The sequence below is a fragment of the Melampsora larici-populina genome, assembly GCF_000204055.1.
Source record: "Melampsora larici-populina 98AG31 unplaced genomic scaffold MELLAscaffold_7, whole genome shotgun sequence".
Classification (NCBI taxonomy): domain Eukaryota; kingdom Fungi; phylum Basidiomycota; class Pucciniomycetes; order Pucciniales; family Melampsoraceae; genus Melampsora; species Melampsora laricis-populina.
The window spans coordinates 1416267-1436063 of NW_006768771.1; the positions used below are offsets into that span (position 1 = coordinate 1416267).

General features: G+C 42.4%; 5 protein-coding genes across 5 annotated transcripts; 4 read left to right on the forward strand and 1 right to left on the reverse strand.

Moving 5' to 3' along the window:
* Nucleotides 1–198: 198 nt before the first annotated feature.
* MELLADRAFT_103887 (uncharacterized protein) lies at nt 199–1078 on the forward strand (the record flags this gene model as incomplete). Its single annotated transcript, XM_007406785.1, has 3 exons — nt 199–436; nt 502–1040; nt 1064–1078. The coding sequence occupies 3 exons, from the start codon at nt 199–201 to the stop codon at nt 1076–1078; spliced, it is 792 nt and encodes a 263-aa protein (XP_007406847.1).
* Nucleotides 1079–4481: 3403 nt separating this feature from the next.
* On the forward strand, nt 4482–7011 carry MELLADRAFT_95285 (uncharacterized protein; the record flags this gene model as incomplete). Its single annotated transcript, XM_007406786.1, has 8 exons — nt 4482–4517; nt 4632–5414; nt 5544–5677; nt 5743–5825; nt 5901–6160; nt 6219–6444; nt 6514–6552; nt 6629–7011. The coding sequence occupies 8 exons, from the start codon at nt 4482–4484 to the stop codon at nt 7009–7011; spliced, it is 1944 nt and encodes a 647-aa protein (XP_007406848.1).
* Nucleotides 7012–10825: 3814 nt separating this feature from the next.
* On the forward strand, nt 10826–12106 carry MELLADRAFT_71166 (uncharacterized protein; the record flags this gene model as incomplete). The annotated part of the gene is made up of 2 exons (XM_007406787.1): nt 10826–11545; nt 11619–12106. The coding sequence occupies one exon, from the start codon at nt 11013–11015 to the stop codon at nt 11538–11540; it is 528 nt and encodes a 175-aa protein (XP_007406849.1).
* A 1061-nt stretch (nt 12107–13167) lies between these two features.
* MELLADRAFT_95287 (uncharacterized protein) lies at nt 13168–14982 on the forward strand (the record flags this gene model as incomplete). The annotated part of the gene is made up of 2 exons (XM_007406788.1): nt 13168–14116; nt 14204–14982. The coding sequence occupies 2 exons, from the start codon at nt 13168–13170 to the stop codon at nt 14980–14982; spliced, it is 1728 nt and encodes a 575-aa protein (XP_007406850.1).
* A 759-nt stretch (nt 14983–15741) lies between these two features.
* Nucleotides 15742–19443, reverse strand: MELLADRAFT_115680 (uncharacterized protein; the record flags this gene model as incomplete). Its single annotated transcript, XM_007406910.1, has 7 exons — nt 15742–17270; nt 17388–17500; nt 17566–17666; nt 17745–18249; nt 18352–18522; nt 18619–18857; nt 18985–19443. The coding sequence occupies 7 exons, from the start codon at nt 19441–19443 to the stop codon at nt 15895–15897; spliced, it is 2964 nt and encodes a 987-aa protein (XP_007406972.1).
* Nucleotides 19444–19797: the final 354 nt, after the last annotated feature.

The following is a 19797-nucleotide window of genomic DNA, read 5'->3' on the forward strand; positions in this document are numbered from 1 at the left end:
AGCCGATTTTTTCCGTGGGCAGTGGGCTTCCGAGCGCGAAGCATACACAAGTAAGCAGGCAGTCTTGTTGAAGCAACAGTTAGAACTTGGTCGTCTATTATCTTTACATGATGAACTAGAAGCTGAGTGGTAAGTCGATTCATATATACTAGGATTTATAATTATTGACAGTGTTGTTTTTTTGGCAGGTTAAAGCCAATGCTTACACCTGAACAGGTTCTTGCTCGACTTCGGTCCACAGCTGATCTGAAAGAGCGAATTGATAAGCAGGCGGCAAAAGTAGGCACTGCAAATGTTCTGGGATTAGAAAACGAGCAGAAAGCATTCCTCAAGCTCTGGTACAGTAAGCACAAAGTTGGGCTGAAGTATATTGCCATATGTGAGGAAAAGCGACCACTCCAACAGAGTCGCACAGATGGACATGAATCAAATCTAGGTAAGTCACAAATTGGAACGAGATTCAATACAAGTGTGAAGCTTACTACTCTCCCTTCCAACTAGGACATAAGGGAAAGACCAATTTGCTTGTTGCACTTCGGAAGCATGTAACACAGCTTAAGAAAGTTGTTGAAACATATCAAACTCGTCGGGCGGAATACCACGCGGAATATCCACACCATCAGCTCCCAGAAAATATTGATTATAACGATCTAATTCATATCCAAGCAGATCATCCCTTCTGGAACAACTCTCTCTTCACAAAACTGGAAGCACCTTGGGCAGTAGATCCAAAGACGAGACATGGCATGCAGCAAGTTGCATATGCTGATCGAGCAACCGAGGAGCTCAGGCGGCTTGGCTGGGAGGCTCGCCGAGCTATGCGTTGGGCAATCACGAGCCACAATCAAATCTGGAGGACTCTCCTTTCTTTGAAATCGGTACCAAACTCTGACCCAATCCTAGCGACTACTCTGACCTCTCACCCCACACTTTCATGTTTACCTCCTCTGGCTCGTCAGAACGCAGCTACTGTGGTCATCAACAATCGGGTTGTTAAAATGGCAAACCTACAGCTCATGTGGAATGAAGGACTACTTGAAGTTTTTTCTCGGACACATCATAGCCAAGTTGGAGATGAAGACCTCAAGAAAACATGGGAAAATCAGATAGATCATATCACAACTCTCCTCAAAGAGGGACATCTGTCTATGATTCCTGGTGATATTGATACAGCTACGGAAGAAGAGGTTACAGAAGAAGAGGATATGGACGAGGACGATATCGAAGGCCAGAATTCTGTGATTATCAACGATGATGACAGTAGCTCAGATGGTGAGCATGATGATGCAGTTTCTGGGCTTATACACAAGCTGGATTTGATAGATATTAGTTCTGCTGTAAACCCAGCAACACTGTTTGAATAGTCATAGTAATACCATATGTTGTATTTTTACTCTATCTGCTAAAATGTAACATGAACATTTGTGAGAAATTGATGATCAAGAAAGTTATCTTATGATATCGAAAATGAGAAGGTAAAATTACAAGTCCCATACACTATATATGTATCTGGTGTCTGGTAGTACTGTAGGTATCTCCAGCCTGTAAAAGGCTGACCAAGGATAGTAAGCTTTAAAAAGAAGAGTGTCAATTGAGCTGAAGCCTTACCAACCAAAATGCAAAAAAATCAGAGTGATTGTAACATGTCGTGAAGTCGATTTGGATTGTAACGGGTTTATCGGCTAACATCCCACTTGGCCTTCTGCGATAGTGTCCTAGGCACACAGAAGTACTAAAGGAAACCATCTGGAAAGATTTCCTACGCGCACAGAAGTGCTGAAAGGAAAAGTTTCATAATGACAACACTACATGCAGGGTGGTGACGCCGCGGGTGCGGGGTCGCGCTGACCCCAGATTGACCCCCCGCTTTTGCAAGACCCCCCCCTTGGGTTTTGTGCAGCGTCACCGCGACCCCGCGGATGCGGGGTCAGCACTTTGCATGTAGTGCAAGTGACACTTGATTCTTGCAAAGTCCCTGGAATTGTAGTATATATCGCTTATACGCCAGGTCGATGTTCGAATCCCACATCATGCGTGTAACATGGAAGATATGCGATTGAAAAAACTACCATAAAACATGAGCCTCCGTAAGCTCTAACCATATCTAACAATATTGTTCTCCATAAATTAAGTTGTATTGTTGTTGTCGGGTATTTGTTTGTTTTTTTGAGTTGGTAATGTCTTTCAGTGCGGCTTGTAAGGGAGACGAGGTGTATTAATACTTCTTCTTGAGATAAATCATAGTTTATTCTTGTGTGATGTTTCTGTTTCATTCTATATTTTTATGTTTGCTTAATGAGCTTGATGACCAAATTTGCACAAAAAAAGGATTGATTGTGCAAAAATGAGATATCGTGAACCTTTCTTGTCATACAACTGGCACAATATGTGCACAGCTCACTCAATATCGATCAGAATGTGATTATGAAATAATGAAAATTATTCAAAAAATAATTTCATGGGGGGTTCACTACGAGTATTTGTATGACTTAATTACTCTTGACAGACATTTTATACATTTTGTGAAAACTGGAAATCATACGAGTTGCACAAAAGGAACACATCTCACTCATTATTGATTGGATTTTGATCATTCATTGATAAATATTGTCCAAAAAGCCATTTTATGATGGGTTTATTATTACACTTTTGACAAAAAAAATCATCTTGTTTGAAATTATTGGTTTGAGGTTGGCGCAATGCCCTATTTGTAACCTCAGTAAAACCAGCAAATTCTTCATAACTCAGTTATGGATGGTTCTGAATGGTTAAAAATCATTTGGAATTGTTATAAATGTAATAAAAATAATTAAGGAAAGTAATCACCCTTTCTGCACCAAATCTCATTTGGCTAAAGAGTGTTATGTTGCTATATTTCGTGTTAAAAGCACAAATATGTGCTTTCTTGGCCTGAAAGTTTGAAGAAATTTCAAAGTGACTTTGGCCTAAAATTTCATTAATAAACCCCCCCTAAAAACACTCAGGAATTCAATGGAACAATTTCAAACACCAAAAGACAAAAATTGGCTGAGATATGGACAAAGAAAAATGGGTGTTAAAATTTAAATTGGGCAAAGGTGTGTCAAGAAGCCTTTTTTTCAAGAAAAGTTATTATTAAATGGAAAATAAAATTTAATTTCAAACACCTTTCATTATTGAACTTCCAACTTTGGAGCAAAATTGAGTGAGATATGGGTAATTTGTGACATTTATATCCCCCCACAACATCACAAAAACCTATATGTGGCCATCAAGACATAAGATTTTGGAATAACAGCTGTATCAAACTCTATCTATAATTATGTTTAAAGATATGTTTGTTATTGAACCATTCAGGTTGAGCTACAGTTGAGTGAGTTATGCACAAATTGTGACCTTTGCAACTGCCCAAAACATCACCAATACCTCTAATTGACCACTAAATCTAGGTATTATCCAGAAATGGTCTCATTAGACTCTAGGTGTAATTAAATTTTCTACACTTTTCATTTTTGGACCAACAGTTTCTGATCACAAATGTCCAAGATATGCACATCTTGACACTTTGGCAATACACTAAAATCTCTATGTGGTCATCAATGCATCATAATTCACGAATATGGCTCATTGTTTTGGCTAACACTGGCACTTTCTGATGATATCACCATGTCACCCCTCTGGACTCTCTGGCAAATCTTATGGCCCCACATATTTCTCACATCAAGAATAGTACTGCACAAGTACAAAATTCCACATAAATCTTTCATCCCTGGCTCAAATCCCTTGATTATTGGCTCATTATAATGTCAAGCAATGGTGTATATTTCTGATGGTACCATCATCTCACACCTCTGACCTTTGTGGGGAAATCTGTGACCCAACATATCTCTACTGCCCAGTGTAGTAGCACACAAGGACACAATCCTAAAAACCCTTTGCAATTATACTTTGAATATTTCAAATATTGGCTTGTTATCTCTGCCAATTTTAAATCTTTCTGATGGTGCCACTGCATCCCCCTCTGAAATCTGTGGCATTCTCTCCCAACTCATACGTCTCTCCTGCTCAGTGTATATCCGGTTCAGAGTGAAGAATTTATGTCACTCTGCTTTGATTTTTTATATGCAATGTACAATGTACATGATCAAATATCAGTTTGATAAATAGCAAATCTACAGTCCAAGTCTTCCATTGTAGAACATTGACATCACAGGTCAAGTCTTTCTTTGCCGTCTTGGTGCAAATTCAGTGCATAATTTGATAATGTTTTGGCTACTAGTTAGTGAGGTTCAGGTCCGACAGTGCTTTTTGTAAAGTTTGTGTATTTTGGTCAAAATAAATATCCCATTTCAACATATCATTCAATATGATCTTGTTGTGAGGATGTGGAACTTTTTGATGAATATTTACCACCATTTTTGGCACCACCTGAATTTGTATTGAGCTATAGCCAAGTTGTGTCATGTGAGTGTTAAGTTAAAAACTTGGCTTTACAATTTCAAATGGTCAGAAACTTGGTTCTGCACCAATGTCAAATGGTCAGAAACTTGCGGTTTTACCAATTTCAAATTGACTGCATATAGTCAAAGCCTCCTCAAATCTTATTCATCAACTTTGAAAATTATCCACCACATTCTCTTTGCACGCAAAAGTTAACAATGCTCGAATATCCTTCCTATCACCAGGAAAACCCCACTGACCCTCAGATTGTCTCACAAGCACATGGTGTGCAAGGTGCGCAAGGAACTCCAAATCAAACTGACTTCTATCACTCTGGGTTTATTGGTCATGGTCAGCAGCGTGAAGATCATAATCAACTTCATAACCAACTCTCGGCGCAACAACATGGTGGTCAGCAAAGTCCAGCTCAGAATGAACAAAACACTTACATCTTTCATCCTGACTTAGCTCGACAAGATCACCACAACACTTACAGCTCGTATCCTAACTCAGCTCAGCAAGACCATCACAACATTTACAACTCTATGTATCCTGGCTCTAACTATGATAGCTCTAATTTGACCGCTCATGCTCAGCAAACTCAATCTACCCATTATCGCTCTAACCTTCAGCAAACTCAAGACTATTTTCATAGCTCTGGACAGAGTCAACTACACGACAGAAACTTTGGTGAAAGGTCTCCCAAGAATAATCAACATGTTGCATCGGTGCGTCTGCTGCAGTCACGTCCTCCCGTCATCCAGGAAGCAACCTATCCAAGCGCTCTCGATAGAAACCGCCAACCCCCACAGGCTTCCACTGGAACTCACCTTCAAAGCCAGCCGCCCACAACAACTCAGAAGCGCAAAAATGCCCGTCGGGAAGGTCCTGCTGGTGTCCCTCGAATACCACCCACAATCGAACCTACTAGGTCTGCTAGCCTCACCACGCCCACATCAACGCGGACGCAGGGACCTACAACTACAAGGGCCATTGTCAATCACTTTCTCCCTAACTCGCTAAGAGGAGAAAGAGATAATTCAAAACCACGGCCATCAAACCTCCCAACACCCGAGGATATGATGAAAAAGCCCTCTGTCGAATTGTGAATGCTTTCGGAAAAGCATGCTAAGAATAAGGATACTGTACCACCGGCCCTGAAAAATTACTACCTGGCTTTACACGATGAATTTGACAAGGCATTGGCAATCAATTGCATAAATAATCAGGTTTCAGTCAAAGCAGTTCGTAAACTATGGTATGTCAATATCTTTTGATTGGTTGGATATTATAATACCAATACGCTGACATAAGACATCACAGGGGCGAAAAGACAGTACGGAGAGGTCCAAACAGCTATCAACAGTGGTATAAAAGCGAGGAGGTTAGCGGAATATTCAAAGAGAGTAAGTTCTGTAACTTGTTTGTATGATATTTTATAGTAAATTGACATCTAATCTTCACCGGTGATGATCTTCCAGCGTCGGGTGTAGCAAATGGAAAAGGTTCAACATTGGCTTCGAGTATATGGAGCGAGAAGTCGCAGGCAGAGAAAGATTCGTACAAAGTACAGAATCAACCCGTGAACAGTGTGACTACACCCAACCCGATCGATTCTACACCCCATACTGATTCCAATACACCAAGAACAGAACTTCTCAGCAACGTCCGAGCCAAAAACATGTCTTTGGCAAGCGCTCGAGCAGCTGTGAATAATTTCATGCTCAAGTGGCAAGGCGAGGTCAGCGGTTTTTTTTACTTATAGCAAGAAGTTTTCACTGACTATCGCATACATTCAGGCCAACAATATGGCTGCGACATATGAGGGCGACTTCGCCATAATAGGTGTATCAAATTACTTAGGTGATGATTCGTACCAGGTTGTCCGAGCCACACCGCGCGCTCTGAAGTGGGTTGAGCACGACAGGATATGTCACCCAAAGAATCATATTGCCGCACAATTACAGGCATTTGTCACCGGGACCCAGGCTGGGCTACTCAATTTGAGTAAAACCAAACTTGATGGTAAGTCACATATTAACTTTCACTTTGACAATTAATCATTCATCTACTGATATTGCTATGCTTACACAGACAGAGGAAGGTGTCGAGAAGCCCTGTCCAAACTGATCAGTCAGTCAGTTTTGCTAAAATAATGCTTCAATATTTTACTGACTTGCTCCTCTTTTTCTACTTACCTTCTGCTTAGGCATAAAGACAAAAGACAAGATCAAGAAGTGGACTTGGAAAGGTTGTAAGGAAAAGCTAGCCGAGGACGGCTACTATGTGCAATTCGCCTCGGATTCAAAGTCTTGCACCAGCTATATCATGCAAGATAGCAATCAACTGACACCAACACAAGCGCGTGATGTCTTGGATGATATTTTGCACAACAAAATACTAATCCTGGAAACCGAAGCGGTCCCGACTCGAAAGGCCAAACGCAGACGTCAGTGTGGGTCTGATAATCCTCCCGCTACACCTCTGGAAGACCCTTCCACTCCCACAAACAACACCACACCTATCAACATTAACACACCTCCTATTGCAACACACTCAGCAAGTGATAACACACCCGCCGAGGATGCGTAATGACTCTCTGGCTGATAAAATCTCATTGATTGGAATACTCGCCTGCCTAGCTCTAACAACACCCCTCTGAAATACAAATTGCAAGAGCCGTTGCTCATCAGGATTTCTACTCGGTCTACCAGTATCAATATCAATTTTTGTCAAATTCATTTAGTTGCTTGATCATTTAATCGTCTGTTTCTAAATCCAGTCAATCATGTACATATCGTCTGCAATTATTCACAGTTTATTGTGGAAAAAATCCAATTAGGTTGCTACAAGTGTCTCTTTCAGTGAGGTGAGCATATCGATGTTGATCAGTTTTTTGATTGTTTAGATCCGTTTTCAGCAAAGCCAAATTCAATCATCATGTAAACATTTCTTTATCGCTGGTCGCGCAAATGCAAAATTATGATTTTAATATTAGATTTGTCTGCTCGAATGAGTCAAAAACAAAAGACACCACAGTGAGAGTTTTTGCTTTCACCGGGTCTTCTGTTGAACTTCATGTATGTTCAAGTGTTCACTTCGAGTGGAACATATGGCATATGATCATATTTGTTTTATTACAGATGTTTGACAACTTCCACTCCAAAACAATAAAAATCTGTTCAACTGTATGATTTGATTACCAAATTACATTGGATTTTGTAGAGTTGTTTAAAGATGAGGATATGAGATGATAATGCAAACTGTTCACTAAGTGATGTTGGTTCTTTTGATGATTACTTTCAAAAACATGGTGGTCTTGAATAATCATACATCAATTCAAGACAAGATGCAAAACGATCTACGAGTAGGAATGGATCCTTGTCAATCTTTTTCAATCGTTCACAATGGCAATTGATCTCGATCTCTGAACAAACAATTCACTGAATCTTTGTGTTTGTGAAGGCTACTTGATGAGATACTTTGATATGTAGAAAAATATGTAGAAAAAAATCAAATGTGTCCTTTGATACCTATAAAAACGTTTGGTTATGCGGGTTTGAGTTGAGTTGTAGTGGTGAGTCGATTGAGTTGGAGGTGGATGAGGACAAAGTCCGGTGTGCCATAGGGCTCTTAAGCCTTATCTGGCTAAGTTGTATGTATGAAATTTCAAAAAACTTCTCGGTAAGTGTATATTTGGGGTACCGAGATGGGGAGATGCGCGAGATGGGTCGAGATGAGGGGGTTGATGCTGGAAGTCAAGGTGTGCTCCGGAACCGAAGATCCGACGGATATCCGACGGAGCATCCGTCGGATCCGGATGTCGGAAAGGGTTTTGAAACCATCCGGTGGCCGGATAATCCGGCGGTTCGGTTGTCGGAATGGCCTGAACACGCCGGATACCGCAGCTTCTGCGTGTTATCAGGGACCCGGACCCGGTTTTTTAGCCGGATATCCGACGGATCCGGATACCGGAAAGGCCTTTGACATCATCCGGTGGCCAGATAATCCGGCGGTTCGGTTGTCGGAATGGCTTGAACTCGCCGGATATCGGCCGGAGCACACCTTGAGCTGGAAGCAGCAGTATGGTACATTAGGGGCTCTCAAATCTGACCCGGTTTTCAAAAACCCAGTTGACCCAGTTGACTTTTTGGCAGTAACTTTGTATATAAATTTGAAATTTATTGACAGCTCCCAGCCAAAAAGTCAACTGGGTCAACTGGGTTTTTTGAAACCGGGTCAGGTTTGAGAGCCCCTATTCTATTCACTGCTTCAAGTGGTTGAATAAGGTACCCCGAGGTGACACTTTCGCACCTTGCGACGCAGCCTGCCCAGGCTAATACAATTGCCAATTCATTCCCATTCAAGTCGGGTCGCGTCACGAGAGCGGTGCGAGAGCGTCCAATTTCCAAAACACCTTTGAAAAATTCACACCAAACTCAATTAAAGTGGCACCATGTCACTCTTTTTTTTGAGTGTGATTGCTAGAACATTACACGCTATAATCTAGAACAATCAATAAAAGGAATTACTACATCTTTTTCTAATCTTACTATGATTGATTGATATCCATTTCTATAACATTTTCTGTTTTTTCGCTATAGTAATAATTCAAGAAATATGATCATGAAACAATTAAACCTGAATGAAAAAAAGAAATCAAATCACATAAATCATCATACTTTCTAGAAGTGTACACCACGCACCGCGCGCATATTACGGTAAATACCGCTGGAGCCAATTGCGCGCCACGCACAAGCGCATCAGGAAACTTGAACAAAATGAATTTGCCGGCACAGCGATGATAAAAAACTGATGAGATAAACTTTACAAGACGCTATTGTGCATAGTCAAAAGAATATGAAAAATGAGTAATGAAAACAAGTGGGACAGTACACTTTAACATGGAGTAAATGAATAGGAACTGGGTGATGTACTTGAGGAAGTGAACCCGGATGAGCCTGGAGTAAATAAAGCACCAGATTTTCCTGGTTGAAGCTCTAGGATAAGGGGGCCAATATTTGGTAGGAGTTATCATATATATGATGATGCAATACAAAAGGAAGGGATGTCGGGATTCAGAATTTACGCTGCTTTTTCACGCGTTCAGCGGTGCAGAGTTCGCGGAAACGTTGTGCAAAGCTTTGAGGACACTCACCATGTTTGGGTAATAGACAGTCTGTTGTACATGCCCAGAGTAGGCTGATAAGGTTGAGTGTACACTGTGACTTCCGGAAGCGGAGACAGGACAGGACAAATGAGTGGTTTCTGTTCCATAAAAATTGTCAATGGGACCATAAGCCTGCAAAGTTGTGATGAGATCTGGGACACATACTATGATGGGGCCATTGCAAACTTAACAAAGTCTCACTTGTTTTGAGCTGTACTGGCCGGCTCAAACAAGGGACTTCCGAAGTTGTCAAGGGGTAAGGGCATGTTTGAAAGAATCCCAAATTCGAGGACAACTTCGCTTTTTTGTTGCGTTGTTCAAAGTATCGCTAATAGTAATGGTAGGCCTCGGGGGGACTTGGTAAGATATAAGCTCTACCTGCTCTACGGCGTTCAAAAGCAACCAAGACGTCCACTGCGTCGTTGAGAAGTTGAGGCTCGAGATAGCGGAAGTGTAGAAAGCCTGTCTGTACGAGAAGTCAGAGATCTTCTTGCTCTGGACTTCCCTCCTGATCCTTATCGTAAAACACGTCTTCTGAAATATTCGTCCTCTACTCGACCTGCTTGAGGCAACCGTCGCTTCTTTGCCCCGCCCCACCTTACGAACAATTTGGATTCCAGCAAAAGCGGGCAAGAGCGGATTTGAACAATCAGGTAGCTTTTTTCGCAAGAGGTTATCCGTCAGCCAACGTGCATTTATCGCACGCCAGGCTGAGTCTAAAACTCGCACACATCCGCACCAGAGCAAGCGTAGTGGAATAGTGGGAGCCATTAAGAGCCAACACGACTGACCAGTAGCCTAAGAGCGCTCTAGACCGCACTATACACATAGCGCACTACATCCTACTACCTAGGCCTAGGTGCTGACCAACGGTTGCCAGCCAAAGCGAATTCGTAATTCACCTGCGACGCCAAAACAAACTCCGTGACCCAAACTCAACGGCGTCGGAGGCGAGCCCAACCGACAGGGGTAGGATTGAGAAGGCGTGTTGAAGTCGTTTTGCAAACAAGTTCTGACGTGTTCTGCGCTGGTCAACCCCCATCGGATTCTCGTTTTTCTTCACGTATAGTTAGCACAACTTCAAGAGATCAATAATCTTCAATACTTTTTCTACCCATCTCAATTAACAGTCATTTTCATAACGGTAAATATGTGTTTTAAGTAAACTTTTGGCCTCACCTAATCATCAACATACCAAACAAGTAACCCAGCAAAGCATCAAGACTCAGTGAAGGCATCGAATTAAAATCGCGATTGCTGCAGACCAAAAAAAATTGACTGTGACATTGATCTCGCCCCCTTCAAAAAGGCAACCGCGGAACGTTTCTCTCCGACTGCCTTCGAAGGCGCTACTCCCGCGGTCCTTCTCGCCATTGAGCAAGTCGAGCTCCATCTCTCTGCTACTGCTTGGTCTTCTCTCACGATGTGGCCTGTTTTCATGCACCAGAACGCTCAGCTTGCATTGTATATAATCCTATCATTGGTATCATTTAAGGCTTATGCGTATCCGCAGCAACTTGGTACGAATCCACGTGTCGCACTGTCGGAAAACACGGTGACAGCCGGCCTATCATCAACTCAAACCACTCCGACCACAGTGACTCCAACAGCGGCGGAATTATCCGGCTTACAAGACCTCATGACTAAACTCGGTGATCCTGTCTCCAAAAACACTCTTTTGAGCGCTCTAGCTCGTGCAGTTCATCCGACAGCAAATTCATCCTCAACTCCGAAAGCAATGCCAGACCAGTCACAGCTCGCTAGTACGCAGCTCACACAGCCTATCTACCTTGACGGAAACCAATCTCAGAACTCGACGCTATTGACAAGCCCCATCGATTCCGCCGATTCAAAGAGCACTGCGCACAGGAGAGTATCGAGTCTTCCGGCCTGGAAGATAACACAATGCCTAATGAGCGCCATTTTGGGACTTTCTTTGATAGGAATCTAATAAGGGTACGAGTCAGAGTTCGTCTCAATCAATCTTATCTGTTCCGACGACTGATTCCTGTTTTTGTTCCTTCTCTAGACTTTCCAACTATCTTGCATCACTGGTATATTGAGATCGTTGCTCACACATGAAAGCCTCGATGAGTTATCTTATCGGCAACACCAAGATCTCTTCAGATACGCACACAACCATCACATACTGCACAAAATTCCGCCAAAATCATCTTATCAAGCATTAATCTTATGGACTTTGATAGAATCCTATAACTATCAACTTGTTCATCTTCTCAAGACTAGTGGTCTTACCCATGAAAACAGGATTTCATGTTTCTACTTACTATTTCTCGCAAATCAGCAAACGTAATCAATTATTTTTAGGACATAATGTCGAAGAAGTCAGTGAGGTACTATTTTGTAAATATATCAGTTCATCTGCATTGCTTTTTATCCCTATATGTTCCTACATGTGACCTCGATCGATTCACTGATAATTGTAATGGCTATATGCGTCATCGGGCTGTTTTTGTATCTGTATCACGCACTGGATGCAATTCTGTTGCACTGTATACTCACTGACACGATCGTGGATGATGAGATCTAATTTCGAACCGTTTGGGCAGCTTCCACTGATAATCTTGACCGTGATGTATGGCTTCTAAGCAACCTTGGTTTGTTTGATCCTCTCACCTTGCCATTAGCTGTAGGCCCAGGCAAAGCTGCCGCAAACCCCCAAAAGTCACTTTATGTGGTAAGAATCAAGATATCTGTGCAGGGATCTCACTGGGCTATTAGTACAATACTTTGCCTCTGCCTACTTTTAACCAACTCAGAAACTGCAATGATCATGTCTAAAATGCTTTGTGGGTGTGTATGGGAGACGACACAGCGTATCTGAAGCCTCACAAGCTCATCAGTTCATCTTTCCCCCTATTTTTGATTAAATGTAAAAAGGATATAACTATGTATATAAATTAGGTTTTATTGTTTCTTACAAAGGGCATTCATACAAGAAACAATAATCTCCAAGTCTTCTTTTGTAACTTCAAAAATCAAGTATTCCTTTGGTGAAGTTTTCTGAAAGTTTCATACCTAACTACGTCCCACCGCCATCAACTAAATCAGGATGAAGTCCAGAATTCACATCACTATTTGCACTATACCCATTGTCCCCATCATCTTTTCCTTTATTATTCTCATTACAAAGCTTATGATTTCCAAGACTAACAATTGTATTAGGAAGCTTAAGTTAAGCAATAAGCATATGATGATGATTCAAACTAGCAGATAAACTTTTCAAAAGTTCATGTGGCCGAGTTGATGGCTCTAATCTCTCAACCCCCTCCATCATAGCTGAGGAATGAATTAGATGTAATTACAGTGAAGCAACGTTCGCCTTTGTGTAGATAAATTTTTTCTCGAGAACGCAAACAGATCTGCAAGGTATGAGAAGTACAACAGCCTGATAACGGGGATCAAAGAGGATCAAATTCTAAGCAAAATATAGCCGGAAAGGGTAAATCAGACCAGAGAACCTAAAATTAAAATATATGAGGAAGATGAAAACGCGTTGAACAATAATGTTTAAACTTAGGCGGTACCACAGTGGTACGATCACCTGCCGAGACCGGATGCGGCTCAGGAGTGTGAATTCGGAGCATGAAGGCTGCGGACCAGTACCGGACCGGACACTCATTACGTATCCGTTGCATCATCATCCCTTTTACTCAGCCACATTCCAATTCCAACCACTCATCCAACTCAACAATATCAAAAAGATGTCAAACAAAAGAAACCTTGAAGCTTCTACTTTCGATTCACCTCCAGTTCAGAAAACTACTCAGTCGAAAAACAAAAAAGTCAAATTTGTAGCTGATGCTGGACCTAGTCGAACTTTCAGCGATGATGGAGGAGATGACGATCTTCAATATGATGAATTAAATCCAGTTGGAAAAGTGGGTAAAAGGAGAGTCAAAAATGAAGGTTACGATTCAGATTCATCTACAGAAAATGCTGAAGTTCGAGAAAAGAAGTCCAAAACCGAAGATGAAGATATGTTCGACGACGATGAAGGAGCTTCCGAATCAGCGTCAAAGAAATCGAATAAGAGATTTGAAAAAGTGGATGTAGGAATGAGATTGAAGCATGGGGCTGAGGCAAAAGAGTATCTTGATCTCGGTGACATTGAAGGACAGGAGTTCGGGAGGGAGGAGGATGGTGATGATGACGAAACTGGAGAGAACAAGGCAAAAAAATCAAAAGCAAAAGAGGAGAATAATGGGGATGATGAAGATGAATTTTCTGATGGTTATTCGGATGAAGAAGAAGATTTCGTACCGGGTGATGAGTTTGCTAATGCAGATGACGCGCCAAGAGCTCGAAGAAAATCAAAAAAAGGAATGGGCTTTATGCTAAGCAAGTTTAATATGGCGGAGGAGCTTACTGAAGGCAGAATGGCTGCAGACGGAAGCTACGTGGCTTCGGTAAAGGATCCAGAAGCCGCCCATGACAATTGGTTGGAAGGTGTTGATAGCAAAAAGACTATGAAAATGGCACGAGAAGCAAAAAGGAAACAAGAGGGTACGTCAGAAATCATATTCCCCATCACTTTTACCATTAAAACATGGGTTCTTCCAAGTGCTAATTCATCTTCGACCGCTTCCACAGAAGAAATTCAAAAATTATCGGCCTTACGGGATCAGCAAGCTCTGCAGCGCACGAGAAAAGACTGTTATGTATCGCTCCTGTCGTTTCTTTCGGCTCAGAATGGTCGAACAGTGTCTCAAACACTTTATCAACTAGGATCTGAGAAGCGCGCCCACCAGCAGACGCGAAAGAAGAAAGTCACCAAACGCACTGTGATTGATGAGCTTGTGCCCGCTTCAATCACCGATGAAATGGATATCGATAAAGGGAAAGGCAAAGAACGAAGTACTCAATCTGATAAATCCGAAGAACAAATTGCGATCGATCAAAAAATTGCTGAGATCACCGACCTTGCATCTACTCTCATGGGCACTCACGGTGAACTCGACGTTTATGACATGTCTCATGGAACAATCACCGGTCTTCTGAAGAGCGAAGGGCTCGTACCTCGAGATTGGATCCCTCCATGTGATTCCACTGCTCCACTGAACAATGAAAGATCGATCTCATCGAACCACAATTCGAACTCGGACCGAAAACCATTGATCGCGCGACCTACGACTGCTCTTCAACCAAACAACCCTTCTCCTTCCCTCTTTTACAAGTTCAAACCTGATCCTAACAATCCATCCAGCCTCGCTATGCCCCCTCAAATCTACGGACCATTTGATCGGCTCACCATGGAAAGCTGGGCAACTCAAGGTTTCTTTGGTCCCAATGCAGATCGAATCGACATCAAAGTTGACACTTCACCATCTGGATCGAGCCAATGGTGTACTTGGTCTCAAACTTTTCAATGAATTGATTTTGAACCATCATGAAATAAAATTATTCCCTGCAGTGATCCTCGATAATCACTATCAAAACTGACTTAAAATCATCACACCTTGTTGTAATAGGTCTCTAACTTGAACCCCAATTTGCTAATCATATATATCATAATTTCTCTGACCCTCTGCCCAACCAGCCTTCTAGAGAAGTGCTCTTTTGAGTTTGCATGCTCGACCAAGAAGCCAGTCAGCTATGTGACTCACAACAATCGGCTCAGCTTGTGTTGTGTTTTCTCTGTGCGCGTGCTAGCGTTTTGTGCAATAGTCAACTGTTTGAGCAATAAGATACTATAAGATCTCTTGAGGCCTGCGATATCACTTGATATCTATGCGGTGATCAGTACTTCCAATGGATGTGGGTACACCCGATCTCATTCGAGATCCCTATGCGCTGAACGGTGCCAGAAACAGCCGGTTTCCAATTCAGACGGCGATTACCTTGATCGTGATGACTCAGGGTACAGGCAGATTCAAATAAAAAAACCCACTTTGAACTTATCAAACTGATACTACTTTAGTAATTGGATTGCAACTCCTGAATAGCTTTCGTCATAGCAGACGATCAGGATATGACAAGATACGCACGCCTACCCATGAAACAAATTGAATACATGTCACAATTTGAATCTCAGCATTCTCCAAAAGATACCAAGACTTGAACGTCATAATATTGTTACGCTGGATAGATGTTTAGGCAGTGGATTCGGACTTGTAAAAAAGGCACACTTTGGGGTGAAAAAAATTCATTTCTCATACAGATAGGTATTTTAATTTGAAGTTTGTAACACAACAATCATTTCTTTTTTTGCTGCTTGATGATTTGGTTTTTACAGAGAAAGAGCTTTCATAAAAGATATAGCTACAAAATCCTATATCCTTCAATCAATCTTCTGGCTGTGGTACTGCTTTTGAAAGCCAAACTTTTTGCCTTGCTTCGTAAGAAAGTCGACTTGCCGAGGGTGGCGTACCTGTAGGTGTACCAGGGGTGAAATCTAACTCTATCGATCGATGATCAGCGATTTGAATATTGTTAACGGGTCGAGTAGCACTTGTGTGATCTTTCTCAGACGGTGGGGTTCCAGAAGGTGTTGCAGGAATGGCTGGCGGTGAAAGCTGGCTGCAACCGACGTCTTCCGGATATTGTCCATTAGGATGTGAAGATCGATTTGAATGAGTCGCACCTCGAAGATATCCTACTAGCATTTCATCCTCTGTTAAACTATCATCGGATGCATCATCCGCATAATAAGGCTCTGTACTTTTTTGAGCTTGCTTCTCCGTCATAGGGTACGAACAAGAAGCGATAAGATTTGTCTCTCGAATTTGACTCCCTTCAGATTCATCGTCATCGTCGTACTTAGTCCGTCTAGTTTTCGAAGGCTTGGTGATGTTGTATCGAGAGTCCTGATCTTCATCATGATCTGCTTTATTATTTTTATGTGATTTAGGCAAGACTAAGTTGGTGACTAGTGAGGGTGATAAGTTGAGTTCCAGATCCGTAGTACCTGGAGGTCTCCGAGACGCGGACCTATCTGAGTCATCTATGTAAATAACTGTAGGCTGAGTATCAACAACCCATTGCGAGTCGGATTCCTCAATCTTTCGTCGCTTTGATTGTTTACCATCCTCGCGTTCGTTGGAATCTTCTAGCTCGATGTAATCCACGTCGACAGACTGCTTCTTCTTCGCCGAACGATCCTTTGCATAGTGAGTAGTGTGGTGTTGGCTTTGGGTATCCGACAGCTGACCTTCCTCCATCTCGCTGTCTTCTCTTACAGCCTTAGGTTGATTTAATTCCTCAGTGACATCAGCTTTTTCTTTCTGTTTTCCTTTCTTTCTCTCTTTTCTCATTTTACGTTTTTCGGTTTTTGAGATACCTGGATTGTTTGTAGGAGAGAGTTCATTGGGTGAAGGTGGAGGAGATCTACCTAGAAGTCTTTGAATCGTTCCACTGTAATATAGTTTATAATTCTTCTTGCGATTCTGAACAAGTTCTTTTGTTACTCCCATTATTTCTCCTAATAAGCTTTGTTCCATAGGGTCTTGTATGTCGTCTGCTTCTTCTTCGTTTGCTTGATTGGGCTTGGGTACTGCCAGGAGAGGTCGAGAGGTTTGAAGCCGTCGAGATGAGACAGCATCGGCTCTTGACATTTGTAAGGAATGTCGGTGGTATAAGGTTGCGCAGAGTAGGTCAAAAGCTCCGGAAAAAACACTTCGGACGCCGAGAATGTTATGAGAACCGCCAGATATGTCATTTGCTGAAGTAAGCACAGGGAGAAAGAACAATGCAATGAGTTATGATACACGAGTCATAATTTGCACTATCTTGTAAGAAGAGAGCGGAAACGGGTTGTAGATTAGGAACCCATACATACTTGAATCAGCGGGATCCTCAATACTCAGTAAGAATGGCTGACGTTCTCGTTGCCAGCCGCGTTTGATCTTACTAAAGTATGATCCACCTTGTCTAACACTGATACCCGTCTCACTATGAAATTCAAAACATTCATATCAGACAATCATTCAAGTGAAGCATACATGCTAGAGACTCACTCAAAGTTGTAGTGTTTTCCATAAAGCTCGAAAAACTCGAGAAGTAGGACGCCCAGATTTTTGTTTGGGTCGATGTCGCCACGCTGGATTTTAGGGTGGAGCTAAGTTGTAGGTTATCGATATTTGATCATCAGAATCACAGAAACAGCTACTATAGATTATCCAGACTAAAGACTCACTTGAAGAAATGAAATGACTAGACAGATGATACTATATGAACCTAGCCCCCCACTGTAAACCTCGTTCATCCCTCTTTGCTTCAAGACGGACTTGATGACTAGAATCATACACTTTGCAGCGCCCAACTCTTCAACTACCTTACTAATGGCTTCTTCCTCTTCGTCCATCTCCAGGTTCGTTTCTTCGTTGCGTCTTTTACTTTGATTTCGAGAATGTTGATGATGTCGCTGTTCAGCTCGTAGGTCTTTACTCAAATATTTCACATCATCGAGTAACTCGTTCACTTTTTCCAAAGCTACCAGTCCATTTGATTGATTGATACTAATATCAACTTGAAAGTTTCCGAAAATCGTTTTGAATTTGATGATTGGAACTTTGGCTTTGGCGATCACAACAACGTCTTGACCGATATTTTGTTCTCGAAGTAAAGGTGCTAATCTGTAGAGAATTTTGCTTTTAGCATCCTTCATCATCCGGGTTGATAATATCACTAAATCGATATCGCTGAAATAAAGAAGATGATACACCGCCAACGCGAGAGTCGATCAGCTACACTTGCCAAGCGTGATCCAGCCAACCCAATGCCGAAAAAGACGAGTCACTTACCCTCCGGGGAGGTACAACTTGGTTCCAAACGAACCGAACGGTACTACATCCGCATCAGGCCATTGCATCGTCACAGCCTTTCGGATCATCTCAATAATCATCAACCTTAATTCGTCTTCTTCACGAGTAGGTCTGATATACGCGACAAATGAACCGATCTCTGCTGTGAGCCTGTTTGAAAAGTTACATCAGAATGGTCATACCATTATCAAGAATCAATAATCCAATTGGTAGCATACGGTACAAAGAAGATGGTTAACGACCGACATCTGTTGTACGTTGCGATTCTTCCATTGTAAGGTATCAAACCATGGGGTGATCGCCATTCCTTTTTTCTTTCTAACCTCATTAGCCTCAGCATCAGTCACACCTAAACGTGAGGCCCCATACGATCGTTTTTTTCCTTGAAACTTGTTTCCCTTGTTCGGTATTTGGCTGTCATTGGCTTGGTTGGCATCATCCACATCGTGCTCGTGATCAGATTGGTCAAAGCTTATAAAATCAACCTATCAAGGCGGGAGAAAGGTGCGTTAGCTCAATTTGATCTTCTGGACTGCGCTTCGCTCGAGGTACAGCAAAACTGGCGCGGTAAAGGGTCAGATGTGTTGCAAGGTAATTGAAGATGATCCTTACGTTTCCTGTGAATTGTTGAGAGCCATTCATCTTGTTCTGAGCTTTGTCGGGAAGCGATGAAGCTACAGTCTGTACTTCGCCCTTGCCGGGTACTTGACCTTTCTCAGACGCTTTTTTCGGTTTGGTCCTAGGTTTTCGCTTCTTGGCGGGTGGGTTGGCAGCGGGTTGAGTCGAAATAGGCTCTTGAGGAGGATTTTTGTTTTTTCGCTTCTTCTTCACAACGTTCAAGGTGGCTTTGATAGATTTCCAGTTAGAGCCTTTCGGGTTGGAAACTTTCGAAGGTAGAACTTTGGTTTGTTCAGAGGCTGTACCTGAGTTGTTGAGGGGTAGATTACTTTTGCTCGTAATGCAGGTATCAGGTCGTTCCGCTAAGCTCTGCTGCGGTTGCTGTTGAGTGGGTCTAGTCGCACGACGAGGGTTCCTTCGCACACGGGGTGAGGTGGATTTAATTGGTGACATTAAACACTTTAGCTGAGGAAAATGTAAGTTTCCTAGGGAGCACCAGAGGATCCGGGTTTCCGTCCTGGGAATCTGGGACTGGGGTAGATCAGACTTTCGTATGGGCGCTGATAATTATGAGAATCACTCTGATAATTCCGATTACATGTGTGATTACAGTACTACTGCGATGCTTATATGCGATTGCATTTGGAACCACAAGTCAAGTGTCACCACCGGCACGTGATCGCCTGCGGCTAACGTGACCTCCAACTTACATACCCACATTTATGGGTCTAAGCCGGCATCCTCTGCGCTCCTCCCTAGCGCGGTCACGTCGCGTGTACGCCATCTCCACCATCCTGCACCCATCAC